Source organism: Dicentrarchus labrax, unplaced genomic scaffold, assembly GCF_905237075.1.
Source record: "Dicentrarchus labrax unplaced genomic scaffold, dlabrax2021, whole genome shotgun sequence".
Taxonomy (NCBI): Eukaryota; Metazoa; Chordata; class Actinopteri; family Moronidae; genus Dicentrarchus; species Dicentrarchus labrax.
Window position 1 is genome coordinate 17,557,710 of NW_026136715.1, and position 17,236 is coordinate 17,574,945.

Genomic DNA, 17,236 nt, shown 5'->3' on the forward strand with positions numbered 1-17,236 from the left:
AGCTCTAACAGGATTTTTATGTGTGAACGTACTCATGTGCAAATTAGACATAGTTTACATCTAACCTTTCATTTTGTGTTTGTTTGTTTGTGCGTTTTCTTCCACGCAGTGGTTCCCAGTGCCGCCACCATTGTCATTGTGGTGTGCGTTAGTTTCCTGGTGTTTATGATCATCTTGGGAGTGTTCCGAATCCGAGCTGCACACCAGAGCACCATGAGAGACCAGGAGAACGGCAAGGAGAACGAGATGGACTGGGATGACTCGGCCCTCACCATCACCGTCAACCCCATGGAGGTAAAAACAAACATTTGCAGAGAGGCAAAATTAGAGCTTTTTTCTGGTGATTAGCCAGTGAAAAGCTGTCCGACACAATTTCACTTCTCAACTAAATGTGGTTGGATTGCAGCCTAGACAGCTTTTCACCTGCTAATGCTCTCTGGGTGATGTTATGATTGTGGCCTAGTTTTATCTGAGTGCTCATGCACAGGAGAGAGACTTGTTGTTTTGCTATTTAGAATAAAAGAACCCGTATATCAATATCGCATCTTCTGCAACCAGTTGGTCTCATGCAGATTTAGAGCTTTTTTTTTTTGTGCCCAAGCCAAGAATGCAGCTCCAATATTTTGGTCTTCCAAAACACCAAAGTGAATTTTTTTAATGAGTCAGCTTGTAGGCAGGCATATAAATATCTGCACAGTGAATTCATGCCTTTTTGAGTTATTATGTGGGCCTGCAACTAATTTATCATTCTCCCTTTCATGCTGATAACTGAATAGCCCAGTAACTGGCACCAGGTTGAAAAGCAGTGATCTGCTTCTGTCTGTAGTTGAAAGTTTCAGGCCTGTATCATCTCCACTGGGGTTTTTCAGAAATGTGCTCTGTTGTACCTTTTAACCCATCAGTGATGTCACAGTGTCCTGAAGTACACCCATATACCACTGCAGCCAGCTGAGAGGTTCAAACTAGTCTGACAACCATCTTCTAAATTAAAAGCAGCTTATGGGTGCTGAAGGAAAAAGCAACTGTCAGCCTAAAATCACATCACACTACTAAGTGACACCAACATCACAAACCAGTCAGGTTGGTTAACATCAGTGTTCCATGTGCAATTCACTGTCTTCCTGTTACAGGATTTTCCTGTATTGAAATTTAAATTGAAGTGGCTCCAGGGCCCACCACTGCTATACAGCTATATGATTTAAATCATTAGTGACATTTTTCAGTTTATGCCATGATAAAGGCAAAAGCAAAATAACATAAACCAGGCAATGGACTGAGCAACGTCCACACTGTTTTGCATTGAGACCAAACCCATATGTGTTCTTTATAATATTTAGAGCATTTTAGGGGAAGGACATCCAGCAGAGGTCACCAGGGGATGTTGCAGCTCACGCCTGCAATCAAACTCATATGTTCACTTTGACAACAAACATATGTAGAATAATTAACACCATAAGATCACATCATCACATCATGATTGCACTGGGAGAAAAAGACGTGTCCCAGACCAATGCAAGTCAAGACACTCAGACATGTTTGATGGCTCAAAATGCTTTCTACACCATCAGAAAAATAATTAAGCCTGCATGTGGTCTTTTATTCCTGATAAAACCTAAAACACAAGTGGAGTGCTTTACTATTTTGAATAAAAGAATAAAGAGTTATCTAAGACACATTTGAAGGAGGATGTTAATATGTGCATGTTAGTTAATGCAACATTAGGTCTTATTATTTGAAAAAAAACGGATGAAGCTGTAACACATGAAGGAGCAGTTTAGTCTCAGAAAGTGACTCTTCACAAACAACCCCACCCCTCTCTCCCTCTGTCTATAACGCAGACGTACGAGGACCAGCACAGCAGCGAGGAGGAGGAGGAAGAGGAGGAGGAGAGCGAGGATGGAGAGGAGGAAGATGACATCACAAGCGCTGAGTCAGAGAGCAGCGAAGACGAGGAGGGCGGGGAGCCAGAGGACCAGCAGGGGGCCAGCAGACAGCAGCAGCTGGAGTGGGACGACTCCACCCTCACCTACTAGAGCACTAGAACACACACACACACACACACACACACACACAGAGCACACACACACACACACACACACACACACACACACACACACACACCACTCAACACAAGCTCACAGACACACACATCACCAACTCACACTCACCGCTCCACACACACTCCCCACCCCCCTACAGTTTCATGTCCAAGGAGCCATGATGTAAAAAAAAAATAATACAAAAAACAAAAACAAAAATTCCCTTCAACATATATATGGTCAAGGTTTTCCTGTTGTTATCTTAGTGGTGGTACTCAGTGTAGTGTAGTCATCACCGGATTGCTGATTTTTACTGTTTATTTTTTTATTTATTATATTTTAATTCCCAGGAAAACTTGGCCTACATTTTGTTTTGAAATGTGTGAGGAAGCCAACCCTGCACTTTTTGTTTTCTCTCTGAAGTAAAGGCTTTCAAATGGAGAATTTTTTCCCCCTAATGTATATTCTTTGCGTAATGCTTTTAGATTTGTTTGCCGCTAAACTCACGTATAGCTTTGACTTGAGTTCTCTTGACTTGTAGTCCACAGTGAAACAAAATGATGCTTTTAACAAGTAGACCGCTTTTTTTCTTTTCTTTTTCCTTTCTTTTAGTGCATGAGGCTATTTGAGAAGTCATATGTGTAGAGAAATAAATTGCTTTTTAAAGATTTTGTAAATATAAAGAAACCATGTAATTAGTCAATGTGTTAGTGAAGGCCTACTCAATGGGGTCCAATATCTAAAATGACGCAGTACGTAATGTAGAATATTTGTGTCACAGAGGCTGTAGCATGTCGCTAAATTTCTGCAAAAGCTGTTCCATCTTGCTTGTACAAAAATGTCTGCTTCACGATGAGAAACCCAGGACTGTTAAGCGGAGGTTTCCATGACAAAGTGGTGTCCATTTTGTCTTTTCTTTTTTTTTTTTGCAAAGAGGAAAATTAGTTCTTTTGCTTTCTCGTAGAGAGGACTGGTCGATGGTTTCAGCTTCATACATGCTTTGCTTTGCTTGCACAGGTGGCAATGCTCTACTCCAGGTGTCAGTGTATTTCATTCCCAATAGATCTCATTGTTGTACAGAAGGGATTTTCTTTTTGTTCAGGGTAATCATACTCAGAGAAATGCTAATGTACAAATCGACATTTTGTGTGGAACAGTACAAACACCAGGCCAGCAGGTACTGTAGTGCTGTCGATCTGGAAATATGGGTACTAACATTTCTGCCAGTGTATTTGGACAAGTCGAGAGATTTCCTCAGCAGCTTTAAAAAGCCCTTCGTCCGTATCCCAGTCCTGCTTTGCTGACAGAAGTAGGAAGGAAAAAACCCTTCAGACTACTGAAAGAGCAGATTTATGACAGACGGAGCTTTAGTGGAGCCCGAATAGTGCAGTTGCTGGCATTGTTTTGGGGGAGAGAAGTGAAATGAAAGTACTTTCAGGATTGCTTTGTTGCAAGTTTATTTACAGTGGCACGGCTATTTAACCTGAAACAATAAAACCTTTATTAGATGCATTTTTAAACTGGTTTCCTTTTGCAAATTAAGCACCGTCTTTATCGTACTTTAAGGAATTACAACAGAGGGTATGACTGCATAGTTTACAAAAGGAAAACACTTTATAAATGAATCTTGTTTGAATCTTAAAATGAAATATTTTTTTGCAGTAGACCACTAGATTTTATTGTACATGGAACTGTACTGTAGAGTTGTTCTAAGATATTTGTTTACATTTGGTAAACTTATTTTCCATCTGGTATTAGTATAAAGCTTATACAATTGATTGGGAAAATGTGTCCAACCTCTATCTCCTCTCAGACACTGTTGTCCATCACTGTTGTATATATCTTTCACAAAAACCAGACACAAATGTACCTTCACACGTAACTATTTAGTGTTTGTGTCATGTTTTTGGGTACCAAGTAAAATGTTAACGTCTCCCAAACCTGCATTAATTACAGCAAATCAGATTTCGGGGCAGTTAAGTGAACAGAGTGTTCCAGGATTAGAAATGTTGTGAGTCTCATATTTTGCATGCAAGTCTACTTTCAGAGGCCAAAATTTAATTTAAAATCACATTCAAGGCTCTTTCTGGAGACAGTTTCTTTTGAGGGTTTGAGTTGCACAGTTGTGTCTCTTAGCTTCAATTAATTTATAATTTTTTAAGAGGTGTGTGGTGGAAATGTAGTGAACAGTCTCCCCTCCATGATGACTTGGACTTGTAAAAAAGGGGGCCAGGTCTGAGCCGGCTGAGATGGGAGTGCCTTTTTCCGATCATAGCGTAATTTAGCAGGTCTAACAAAAAAAAAAAACACTCATCCGTGCTCTTTTATTTGTGGCAATTTTGTTGTTTTTTATTTGTATTTGTTTAAAGCTAGATTTCTTACAGGGCTGGGGATTACGTTTTCTTTCAGTTTGTCGTAACAATAGTCCACCGCTAGTTTTATTAAAAGTGAAAAACGTTTTACATAGATGTCATGTGTCCATGTTGATGTGTAGAGGAAGTAGATCCATATTGTATCTTCTATAGATATTGTACTAAATCATTGACGGAATCCACCTTTAAAAATATGTACAGTACATTATGAAATTGCTTTGGCAGCATACATGGGTATACTGTTAACTCACCTATTTGTGTATAGTGGAAGGTAATTTTGAACAGTGTCCTATTGCCTGAGTTGTTGAGAAATGATTTTGAGGGCAGCATGAAATTCACCAGAGTTATAAGCCTGTCAACTCCGAAATTCTGTTTCATTATGTCAAACACTCGATGTCCACATTTCATCTACAGTTTCAAAGTACAATACCATGGGTCACTGATACGTGCACACTGACTCCAAAGTCAAGTCTCCACAGTGACTTCACCATCTCCAGTTTTCTGGGTTTATTGCTTTCTGATCAGCCCCTGAGCTAAGTGTAAGTTGGTTGAATTGAATGTCACTGCCTAACAAACTGAAATGCAGCCATACTGTAATAACACTAAGATGTAAGGGGAATTTACTTTGCATGAACCACAAGTTTGTGTATGTTCCATGTGGGGTTGTGAGACTGGAGTGAGGAAGGAGACGTGATACACTACTGATTCTCAGATTGTCTGTTTCACACGTCCAAATGTTTTTTTTTTGTTTATTTTTTTTTCTTTTAAAAATTTGCTCAAAATGGATGGTGGCAATGTTTTCAGAACGGTTGAATGCTTCCTTTGTGCTTGTTGGAGCTGCTCTCACTTTTCTACCAATTAAAAGGCAAATTGTAGTGAAGTTGATGCTTGCTCGTAAACAAAATAAAGGATGATAAGATGGGGTATAACTTCTGTCTGCTCTTGTTTTTCCTTAGTAATCACTCACACTGTAAGTGTATCACTGGGGTAGACAGTGCTGGTGGTATACGCCCTGAGTAGTGCTGCTGAAAGTGGGTTAAATCTTGAGCATTAGTGTCCTCTGGTGGTGAAAATAAAAAATGATCTAAGACCCAAAAAGGTGCAACATCATTTAACAAGTAAAACATGAATAATTAAAACAATGATCATTGATTTATTTACAGAGAAACAAACATTCAAAGCTGAATATCAATTATGATCAATGGTGTAAACATTGTGACATTAAATTCTACATCTTCTGAACTAAATATGAAAATGAAATACGAAGGCAATATTGAACTTGAATACTGCAAATTTATAATTATAGCTGTCAGCTAAAGCAGTTTGAAATGCTTGATAATCAATAAATATAGGAGTGCGGACAAAATAATAGAAACAACATAAATATCCAGAACCAGACAAGATGTAGTCCTCAATGTGTATTTAAAATGTGTGCTGAACGTACTCTATCCTTCGAACAGCCATTGATTACATTCTCTAAAACAGCTCAATCACTCTTACATCTGGCATTTGAAGAGATTGGAAAGTGTTTTTATTTCATCCTGTTCATTATTTTTTTATCGTTCTGCAGAGCGAGGACATGAACAACAGTGCAGAATGCATCTGGCACTGTAAAGTGACCTCATGTTCCTTGGCTGTTAAACGTCCACACAGACTATTAATCAAACTGAATCACTCCCATGAGATGGATGCTGAAACCATCTCAAGACCCTCCGCAACGTTTAGCAGATGGCATCTAATCCATTCAGAGGATTTCTGATCACATTCCAGGCAAACTGGTCAAAAGACTAATTTTTTTTCCATCCAGATTGGCGCTTGTTTCAACTCGTCGTGCATCTTAATACTGGAGTTGCACGGGATGAATTCACTTTCAAAATGGCAGTCCTCTTATATACACTGACTTTAAGAGGCCAATAAAAAGCATATGTTTTATTAAGACAAACAGATTTAAATCTGAAATAGGAAACTGGATGTACATTGCTTTGAAAACACACTAAAAGAAGTGATTGTCAGATATGTTTGAACTGCTGCACATTGTCAAGTCATACTGTATGTGTACTGCATACAAATTGACCTACTAGTGTTAGTGCCTCTGTAGTGTAATTTAGTTACTTCAAAGTTCTCTTTCTGGCAGTATTTCTGTTATTTTGTCCTAATCCCTGTACACAGCACAGTTTAGTTCAAATTACATTACAGCAACCAACAAGAAACGCAGCACAAATCACAACAGAATATTTCTCTTGAACTGCCTTGACTATCCTTCACATTCATGTACATCTTCATATTCAACAAATCCCACGCTCGTACCTATAATACACTATTACACCTATCTGGACAAATAAAAGACATTTACAAAAGTTGCAGGATATAAAACAATACTGTTAAAAAGTGTTAACACATAGAAGTGCACTGATTATTTACAAAATCAATGATCAATTGGTACATTGCTTTCTTGGTAGAGAGAGTTAAAATGAACATTTCGTAGAATTACTATGTCTTGGTTTTCACACCAGAACTAGCTAAAGCCATAATCTTGTCTTCAGATCCTGAAAGAAAAGGCAAAACAAGATCAATATTAATGTGTAACCAATAATTCTGTTAGTAAACATTTCAGTGAAATTGCATCTTTATTCTCACCTAAGTTTGCAGTCACTTTTTCAAACTGGCTCAGAGTAGCTGTGGCATTTTCAGTGAGAAAAGTCTCATCCTCCGAAGTGAGCTATCAAACCAGCCGGAAACAAAAATAGGGAATTGTTAATACAAGCTTTGGTCAGACAACTATAGCATGTTTAAAATGTTCCAGCTCTTTCTAAAGTTAGATTGAGGCCTGCTGCTGTGACATGACTAAAATAAGTCTGTGCGACTTTAAGAGCTCATGTGGATTTATGAGCACAAGCCTCTGAATCATCCACGAACCGACGGAAAAAAACATCACATCTCTGCTGTGAGCGTTCCTCACCTTCTCTCCAAGTTTTCTCAAGGCTGTGAGGATTTCCATTTTCTGCTGTGTGTACACATCCCGCGACAGTTTCCCCACGATGACATCTCGGTCCATCTGCACAGAATGTCACACACTGGTTGGACAAATTTCAGGCCGAGCTACACACAGATACTGACACTGTGGAGTGAGTGAGCATTTGGATTTAACATATATACTCAACAACTGTGCATTAAACAATCACAATCATATCTTTGACGTTGCAGTACAAACCTCTGCTAGCCTGGTTCTCAGCTGTCCTGGCTGTTTCTTTGCAAAAAGTCGGATCACTTCTGGAGTTTTGAATGCTTGGCTGATGGCAGCCTGGATCGCCTGACATTGAAAAAAAAATAAAAATGTACATTTCACCAATCACCTTTTAATAGTGGATTGTTTTAAGTTACTTGTTCTAAAAGCTGCAACCTCTTTAAGTCACCCTCTATACACAGTAGTTATCCATTGATTATCCGTACCAGTTGCATTCCACTGAGCTCATCCACAAGTGTCATGTCTCCTGTCATGATCTTCTTCAGGGAGTCATTGAATTCACTCAGCTGTTCCAAGGTTTCCTTTTTTGTCTCCTCATACTCGTCCTCATCCAGTTCTTCTCTGGATGAAACAAAGAAAGGATGAGAAACAAAACAGTGTCACAAAAACACATACAGAAATGCTTTATGACAGACTAGATCATTGCTTGCCAGCTACAATAATCACATTTGATCATTCAGTGAAGAGCCTCTACACATGTGTATTTAACTCATGTCTCCACAGTGCACCTGCATTCTTCCAGATCCTGAAGCTGCTGCATCAGTCTGTCAAGTTGCTCTTCCATATTCTGCCTTAATTTTCCAGTTTCTGATTTCCCGCGCGAAGCCATCCTTAGTTAAAACCGTATTTCCAACCTGTAGAGAAACAGAAACAGAACAGAGCCGACCAAGACATGAGTCTCACTGAGTATTACTGCCACAGTATACCACAGATAACTCAACGTCAACCTAGCATGCTATGTAGACCGCTTCAGAATGACGTTGTTTGAGCATAAATTACGACAATACTCTTCAACATTTAGTGAGACACCAACTATTGACGAACCGCGGCTGGATATATGTGCTGGAGGCTCACACCGAGCGATCTCACCTCAACTGTGAAACAAAGTTGTTCAGTTAGCAGAGTAGCTAACGTTAGCATGCTAAAACAAAACAACTCACCGGGTCTCTGTTTAAAAGCAGATCTCAGATCAGTCGTGCGCTAAGATAAATATCTGCATCAGCTTCACGAGCGCACATTAAAATAAAATGAATCAACTTTTTTTTATAATTCAGTGAAAATAATGTCAAAAAATACTTTCAAATGCGGTCTTAAAACAGTGTTGGTCGAGGCGCTTGTGGATTTGTGATTGTGAACGTAGCTCCTGACTGTGGGTGCGGCTCTCTGCTTCCGGGTTGGTCCTGTCCAATCAGAGCTCTCGATCTGACCGTGGTCCATAACGTCCGTACAGGAAGCAGCCGCAGCTGAACGCCGCTGTTCCTCCTGGTAGTACAATTAATATTTAACATGTTTTCACTCTTTAGAAACCGTCCTCCTCTGTTGTCTAAGCTCAGTTTTGAGCTCATGTTCCGTCTGCAACCTGTACCTTTAGACATGGCGGCAAGCACGCGTTGCCTGGTTACAGTCAAAGCTAACTTTAGCTACTGGTTATAATCTAATGAAAGTGCTAACGTTAAATGAAGCTAACGTTATATTTGGGTTTTACTAACGTGTTTCCACACAGTCATTCACTCTGGTACAGCGGAGACACAGAGGCACTGTGGCACTGTGGCACATGTGAGCCTCGAAGACAGTTGACCGACTCACAGTGTGTGTTGTTCCTCCTCATGTTGACTGTTGCAGAGTAAACCCAGCCCCAGAATGAGGCATGGAGGGTCAGAGTATAACCAAAGTGGTCCTGCTGGCCTGTGGGTCCTTCAACCCCGTCACCAACATGCACCTGAGGATGTTTGAACTAGCTCGAGATCATCTGGAAGACACAGGTGGAGTGAAATGAGAATTACACCTCTCTCTTCTCTTTAAAGTGGTTGGTTCTCTCTAATTATTACTTTCACCTCACATCTCTGCCACGCAGATAGTGTTTACTTTCTGTTTCCACCCCATGAATGGAGTGGGATTTTGTTTGTGGTGCTCACTGCATTGAAAAAGTACTATTACTGCAGTGGGGTAAGTCTCAGAGGCTGATACCTCAAAACCTGAGCTAGACCCTTTCTGTGGCTGGATATCAGAGGTGGCTGGAGTATTTAAGTTTAACTTAAGTAAATATAGGAATGCAATAATGTAAAATACTCCAATATATCTATTACATTACGTCCTGCATTCATTAACTTTACCTAAGTAAAAAGTACCAGTTATTAGCAGCAACATTGCTAAAGGAAATGTCAGTCATATCATGATATATATTACATTATCAGATTATTATTACTGATGCATAAACTTGTAATAGTTTAGTGGTTGAGCTCATTTTAACTACTTAATGTAGTGTTGGGTAGTTTAAACTTTAACAGTGCATCGTATTTTACAAACGGATCATGTGCTTTTAATGTAGAATCTTAATCCATAAAGCTGCCAAACAAAATGTAGTGGAGTAAAAAGTGCACAATGTCCCCCTTAAACCTGGTTGAATAGTAGAATGAATTACCTTAAAATACGGCACTTTTAGATATATTTCACCACTGCTGGAGCCCACTAGAGGTGAGAAACTCTGTTAAATCGTGACTTGAATGTATAAAAAATTATTCTTTTTAATTCAGAATTTTCTTAAAATCTATTTGTGGGGGCCAGGGGGCCTTAAAATAACTTAAATGTGATCTAGACAGATCTTAAAAATGTCATTGATTGGATTAATGAATTTAATGTTACTTGCAGGGACATGCAAGTAACGTGAAATAGGTCTTAAATTGCTTCATAATGGTCTTAAAACATTTTAAATTTAACCTGTTCAAACCTGCAGAACCCCTTGCTATTACTGTAAACCATCCTTTCACACCCCTTCTTTAATGTCCAAGGTCAGTACAGAGTGGTGAAAGGCATCATCTCTCCGGTGGGTGATGGCTATAAGAAGAAGGGATTGATTGAGGCCTGCCACCGACTGGAGATGGCCAGATTGGCCACAGAGAGCTCAGACTGGATCACAGTAGATTCCTGGGAGAGCTTGCAGCCGGATTGGGTGGAGACAGCAAAAGTTATTCGGTACGTTAACAGTTCGTATGCCTTGTTAGTGGCAGTGCATGTGCTTGCTACAGGCAAGGCTAGTAGGGTGTTGAGTTGTTAAGATAGATGTAAGGAAATCTGCCAAAGAATCTGAGACACGACCCATCAGGCGACTCAGCACTAATCACAGTTTCCTTGCTTGTTTTCCTCTGATTCCTCATCATCAATGACTACACCTCAGGCCACCCATTCTTCAAATCTGACATAACCACAGCAGGTAGTAGTGACTGTTAAACTAATGATTTACAGCCCCTCTAGCAGTTTAAGATTCGACGTGATGAATGGTTGCGTTCAGTTGGTACAAATGTTAAGTGAATTCACCAGACATTATAGTTACTCTTTTATCATGTCATCTGTGCTGTTCATACATACCGTGCATTAAAGCCCTTTTAGTTATACTTAGGATCATAAAGTTCTTAATTTTCAGTGCCACACAGTCTCCCTTCAGTCCATGTACTCTATCACTCTCTAAGGCTAGCTCTAAATCCATATCACACATGGATTTTCAAGGTTAAAGCTTTCAAAGACTTGATATGTGACATCATTGCTCTTTAGGGCAATAAATGACATTACATTTTAACGTTTTCCTTAACAGCCTTTTCTTTTAATTATTTGTCACTAAAAACAATACATGAGCTGAAGAAATGTTGACAACGTTGTCCGTTTTCTACCACAATGTGGCAACATGGATTAGGAGGATTAGATTAGACAGACTGAAAGTATTGCTGGTACACACTCTCTGTTTTTTAAATGTTCCTGTATAAAGAGGAGAAAACTTGTTTGAACTGTGGATTGTTGTGTTTCAGTCAATACCACATTGAATTCTGTTGCCTACTGAGGAACAGGGATTTTACATATGGGTATTTTACTGAACAAAGAAATCACTGAATTGTAATTTTATAATTTGATATTTAAAAATATATATATATTATTGGATGTTGATGGTAAATAAAAAATCTAAAAAACTGTAAGTTCCAAACAAATGAAGCTAAACTTTAAGTTGAAATTTGATTGAAGTTTTCACAGAGACATAAGGAAGTCACAGGGCATTTATTTGCCGTTTGATTTCCCAAAACCTCTTATTCACAGCCACCGTATGACATGAAGAGGAAGTGTGTTGGTGAATACTGACAATATGACAGATATTTCCCTTGATATTTTAATGTTAGAATAATTTTGTCTGTGTCCGCGTAGGCATCACTATGACGAACTGCTTGCAGCAGAGCAGAACAATGATGATGTGGACACAGTCAAGTACGCAAAAAAGAGACGTATACAGGAGAATTATTTTGAAGGTTCATCTCATCACAAAAAGAGAGGTAGGTCATGTGTACGATTGTGAAACTTAAGTATTGTTCTCTCAGTCAACCCCTCCCTTGTCCGATCCCTGATCCATGACAAGTTGGATCCTGCTTCCACTGTATTCATCATTTACTGTTTTCAGCTTAACTCATAACAGGAGACAATGGCTTAAAGGTGTGGTGTAGAGTTGTGTGGTAGGTGACACCCAATCACACCACCTACAGTAAAGACAGGGGAGGTGTCAGACAGCAAGTCACGAGCCTCAGAACATTAGTGACACAAATAGTGAACATAGCGGCCAGGTATGTTACAACATTCTTCACACTAGTGAGAAGAGGTTTATAACGTGGGAATCTCTGCACTGCTCAGAATTATATACATGAGCAGGAGAAGTGAACGCTGTGCCAAGAGTCAATAAGATGTTAGTAAATCATAACTATTTTCAACTCTTAATCACAATTTGTTTTAAAAGAGTCTGCAGAGCACTGATTGATCTAGCTCAAGGTTTTCCCAGCATTGCCCACTAACAGAGAGCAAAGACCTCCATCATAATTTAACTACACTATACACTGAGATTAGAGACAAGACATCTGAAACGTCCCTTTCTACATTATTCTTTTGTGAGAAGGCTTCTTTATATACTTAATGTTTCTTGTTGTTTTACCTTACCATTCTCGAACTGTTATATTCTCCTCTTCTTTCAAATTAAATTTTAATTTTCTAATTTAAATGCTTAGCTATCTGATTTCTGACTTCTGTTTCGACAGAAAAGATTCCACAAATGTCTGTTAAGTGAAAACCTGTTTTGTAGCCCTTAATTATTTTGTGTGTAGTTATTCAGTTATGATATTTTATTCATAAGAATCAGCAACATGCAGTAAAACATTTAGATATTTTATGTTTAATAAAAGGTCATGATGACATTTAAAAAAAAAAAAAAAAAAAGGTCCTTGGTTTGAATTGTATGTGTCTAAGTGACTAGCGATTATTGACCACGGGAAAATGTGAGTCCCAGTTGAGAACCAGTGCTTTTAAACACTTTGTTAAGACATACAAATAAGATTAAGAACTCTTTTCTCTCTGCATGCTCAGATGGCGCTCAGCTCATGTTGCTGTGTGGAGCTGATGTCCTGGAGTCCTTTGGGATCCCCAATATGTGGAAGCAGGAAGATATCGCTGAGATTGTGGGCCGCTACGGTTTGGTTTGTATCACCCGCAGCGGCAACGACCCCCACAAGTTCATCCACCAATCAGACATGCTGTGGAAGTATCGCAAGAACATCCAAGTGGTCCACGAATGGGTGACCAACGAGATCTCAGCCACTCACGTGCGCCGGGCACTGCGCCGAGGCCGGAGCGTCAGGTACCTGCTACCAGACAGTGTGGTTCACTACATACAAGAGAACGACCTCTACAGTGCTGAGAGCGAGCGGAAAAATGCAGACGTGGTTCTCGCACCTCTTCAGAGAAACACGGCTGCCTCCTCGAGCTGAAGAAGTTTACTGCTGCAGAAACAGAAGCTGTCTACATGAAGTGCTGTGGGTTTACTGTGAATTTACAACAAACCAGACACAGTTCATAGGGTTTATTTAAGCTTCCACCAGTGCCTACTCTACAGAATAGTTGTTTCTAATAATGTGTGTTTTTATATGATAAACCTGCATAGATATTTCAGAGTAAAGTGATTTAGTAACAGTTTCACTTCACTATAAACTAGCTTGTGTGTGTGTGTGGAAATATACAATAGTCAAAAACTGAGAGCAGCAGTTCAACCGACTAGCAGGTCATCTAAACGGCATTACTAGAAATAAAGCTAGTGTGTGGTTATTGAACTAGGGATTCACAATTTTGTGTGAAGTAGACAGCGTACCGTATGTTTGGTATTACATGAACTATGATCAGGAACAAATACATTTTACTTGTTTTACTGACTTTACCACATTTTTTCCCACTTGCTTCAATATACTCCTCAACTCACATTTTTTGTAAGTAGAACAGGATTTTTTCCCATTCACTCCCTCAGGCAAAAGCAGGCAATATAACTTGTTTTAAACATGTTTACTTAGTGCTGCAGATTTAAAAATGAAAGTCTGATTTGTATTGAATGTAAATGAAATAAACAACCCTCTTTGTTTTCCACCATGGGAGATTTTCATTGCTGTTAGCATGCTATTGTCTCACAGAAAAGAAACTGCTAACATCTTCAGTTAAGGAAGTGACAAACTCACACCTTTCCTTCTTGATTAAAATTTGCCAGGTAGGGGGTTGACTCATCTTTTCGGTAATCATCACTGAAAGAGGATAATGGCTGAAATAACAAAGTGTAGCCAAACTAAAGACTCATTGTGAAAGCAGTGTGCTGAAATGAAAGTATAACTGATTACAGCACATTAGTATCAGAGTTTGTGCCTAATTCATTTACTTTAAATGTTGCAATGAAGGCATTTGATTAAATCAAAAAGCTAAATCCATCATTCAGACTTAAAAGGCCCAGTGTAAAGTAACTGGGTTAAGACTGTGGCTCATTACATCACAAAGTCATGCTTATGGTATGAAAATGTTGATTAACGTCTGTCACTAATGTGTAGAGTCTTGGATGGAAAACAACCCCGACAAGGTTTTTCTACATTACATCTCGCAGCTGTTAACCTGCTTTCTGCTTAGTTGATGTCACAAGGACAACAAGTACCTTGTATCATCATGTTTGGACAAGCTCCATGGTTTTTATTTTCTTTCAAACTGAAGGTTGCATCAATTCCTCCAACGCTGCATACCAGGGTATCTGCCAGAAAGGTGTGTCATTTTTTATAACATAGGCCATCTCCATACAAACAGCAGGTGTCTGACTCCAGTTTGCTTTGCAGTTTATTCCACAGTTAGATTGGCGCAATGGAAGAATAGACTTGTATTACACAGATATTGTTAACCTCAACAAAAAAAACAAGTATTTGCTTATCCATAAGTGTATAGTGTAGTTGTGTATGTTATTTTCTTTTTTATGGATAAAGTGTTGTTTTGCAGAAAGCTACACTGTATGCAAATCTATCCACTGCTTCTATAAAACAATGAAATACCAAACACAAAGGATCATAATTACCCTTAATGGAAAAAGCCTTCCTCCAAACATAAAAGTAAACATAGTTGTCCTGTTGATGTTCAATTGTGTGCAATTAATGTGTGACACTTGAGGGAAAATAAAAGTATTTATTTGTCAGTGAACTGTGCAGTGAGACCAGTCTGACCCGTCTGGCTTCCCTTCTGCACAGTGGCAGTGATGAGATCACCTCCCTTCATCCTCACATGGCCTTCAGGTGACAGCGAATGAGGTCAGGGCAACACCTACCTTTATACCTCCAGGTTTCTCATAAAACAGCAGCCTCTTCTCTGAACTGCTCATCAGCTCAACAGGTTGAGGATCACATTTTATTCACACACACAACCTAAAAGAAGAAAAAGGTAATCAAAATGCCAGCCAGCCTTTGTGGTACATGGGACATCATCAGCAATGTCAACTTGGAAGGATACATGATTGCACTGGGTAAGTCTCGTCTTTATTTTAATCCAACAATGTTCTCAGATATTAAATCTCTGATGAATGATTTGGGATGTCTGCATTTATATTGCACTTATTTTAATTGTGCTCTAAACTGCAAGCAAACACAACATTATATAATAGAGCACTAAGAGTGAAACACATGAAGCATTTGGCTCTGATTTTGTAGCAGTGGTATGCATGGGACTGTGTGAGGAAGAGAATGTGTTCACAGCTTGTGGGTGCATTTGTCTACCAGATTTGTGCTCCGTACATTCAGTTAAAATGCATTTCTGTCGTTCCAGGTATCAGCCCTTGTTTACGAAAGGTTGCTCTGAAGCTGAAGCTGAGGAAGGTGATTGAGCAGAAGGGGGACCAGTACATCATCAAAACCTCCAGCACCTTCCGAAACTACACCGTCCCCTTCAGAGTGGGACAGGAGTTTCCAGAGTTTACCAAGGGGCTGGACAACAGACATGTCAAGGTGAAGATGAATGGCTAATGGAAGAGTGTGCTTTAAATTTTTAAAAAGTATAGTGACTGCAGGTGTTTTCTGGATTGTGCTTTTTTTTTTACTTTTCTTCGTGATTCTAAAACTGATCTGTGTTGTGATTTATTTTCTCTTTGCTGCTCTGATCTGTGCAGTCACTGGTGGCATGGGAGGGAAACAAACTGGTGTGTGAACAGACTGGAGAGAAGAAGAACCGGGGTTGGGCTCACTGGATTGAAGAGGACAAGCTACATCTGGTAAGAATATGAATATGTACCATTTAATCCTATTTATTTCACATAATGTACAAAACTAAATTGATTGACTTTATCTCACTTATATTCTTGCACATTTTAATGACATTTTATTAAAGATCTGTGACTTATTTCCCCACAGGAGTTGTACTGTGAAGGAGAAGTCTGCAAGCAGATTTTTAAGAAGAAAGTGAATGAGTGAAGAGGAATAAAAGTTCTATTTCTGGAGAAGATAATCTGTGATGAAAGACATCATGTGTTAAATCCACCGCTCTAAACCCTTACTGACAAAACCACGCTAAAGGTTTGTGGTATGTTCTCTGTAAAGTGACTCAGAAGTAATTTCCTGTCACGGTACGGATCACCACCACAAGATGGCATCAGCGCATTAGTTTTGTCAGATACTGGTCTACACTGGTCTGCAGTGTAGTGGTGCTTGGGCTCAGACAAAATAAAATACTGAACATCAAGCCCATTTTTGGCTCCTTTCAGCTGGCTGAAAAATAATGTGTCCATGCAGGCTCTGTTTAGTGCAAACTTTCTGTTTCCTTAAATATCTATTGTCTGATTATTCGAGATACCACACTTTCTTTACACTGGCTTGTGCTGTCCATCTGACATTTGGTTGAGCTATTTGTAAAAAATAAAAACCCTCATTCATGTAAATAAATGTATACCCGATGTACAACAGAAAGTGCGGTGTAGGGTCTTTGGAAGATCGTTTTGTGTGTATTTTGTATCATAAAATGGGTTCTGAAGTGGCATATTTTGTTGTTCAATCATTTTCAGAAATAAACAAACATATTGTTCTGATTGTGTGCTCACTCATAGATCTGACCTGTGTCATCATTCAACCCACTGATGATGATGATGATGAGGCAGGAACTGTGATATAATAAATCTGTGATATAACACAATGGGCCTGACGGTGTACATCGTAGATAATCTGACATCTATAGCTAACTAGAGCGTTGACTGGTACTAACATCCAGGAACAACTGAAGAGCCC

General features: G+C 39.2%; 4 protein-coding genes across 9 annotated transcripts in view; 3 read left to right on the forward strand and 1 right to left on the reverse strand.

Annotated features, from left to right (window-relative positions):
* The window catches only part of clstn1 (calsyntenin 1), a 37,228-nt gene extending 31,888 nt beyond the window's left edge, over positions 1 to 5,340 (forward strand). For all 4 annotated transcript variants that reach the window (XM_051426354.1, XM_051426356.1, XM_051426355.1 and 1 more), the window contains 2 exons: positions 110 to 294; positions 1,839 to 5,340. In XM_051426354.1, coding sequence (XP_051282314.1) covers positions 110 to 294; positions 1,839 to 2,033 — 380 coding nt within the window. In that variant the 3' untranslated portion in view covers positions 2,034 to 5,340. The remainder of the gene's footprint in view (positions 1 to 109; positions 295 to 1,838) is intronic.
* Positions 5,183 to 9,384, reverse strand: lzic (leucine zipper and CTNNBIP1 domain containing). Of its 3 annotated transcripts, none has more exons than XM_051426360.1 (7): positions 9,243 to 9,384; positions 8,165 to 8,290; positions 7,862 to 7,997; positions 7,623 to 7,721; positions 7,371 to 7,466; positions 7,049 to 7,130; positions 5,183 to 6,957 (listed from the first exon to the last, which is right to left on the reverse strand). In XM_051426360.1, exons 2-7 carry the CDS (start codon positions 8,263 to 8,265, stop codon positions 6,902 to 6,904), a joined length of 570 nt encoding a protein of 189 aa, XP_051282320.1. In that variant the 5' UTR covers positions 8,266 to 8,290; positions 9,243 to 9,384; the 3' UTR covers positions 5,183 to 6,901. The 3 variants fall into 3 exon arrangements, with proteins under 3 accessions (XP_051282320.1, XP_051282319.1, XP_051282321.1); XM_051426359.1 differs by lacking the exon at positions 9,243 to 9,384 and adding an exon at positions 8,597 to 8,787; XM_051426361.1 differs by lacking the exon at positions 9,243 to 9,384 and adding an exon at positions 8,481 to 8,500.
* On the forward strand, positions 9,279 to 14,090 carry nmnat1 (nicotinamide nucleotide adenylyltransferase 1). Its single transcript, XM_051426358.1, has 4 exons — positions 9,279 to 9,418; positions 10,445 to 10,628; positions 11,844 to 11,968; positions 13,044 to 14,090. Exons 1-4 carry the CDS (start codon positions 9,304 to 9,306, stop codon positions 13,442 to 13,444), a joined length of 825 nt encoding a protein of 274 aa, XP_051282318.1. The 5' UTR covers positions 9,279 to 9,303; the 3' UTR covers positions 13,445 to 14,090.
* Positions 14,091 to 15,306: 1,216 nt separating this feature from the next.
* On the forward strand, positions 15,307 to 17,051 carry rbp7a (retinol binding protein 7a, cellular). The gene is made up of 4 exons (XM_051426362.1): positions 15,307 to 15,489; positions 15,789 to 15,967; positions 16,129 to 16,230; positions 16,370 to 17,051. Exons 1-4 carry the CDS (start codon positions 15,417 to 15,419, stop codon positions 16,427 to 16,429), a joined length of 414 nt encoding a protein of 137 aa, XP_051282322.1. The 5' UTR covers positions 15,307 to 15,416; the 3' UTR covers positions 16,430 to 17,051.
* The last annotated feature ends 185 nt before the right edge of the window (positions 17,052 to 17,236 follow it).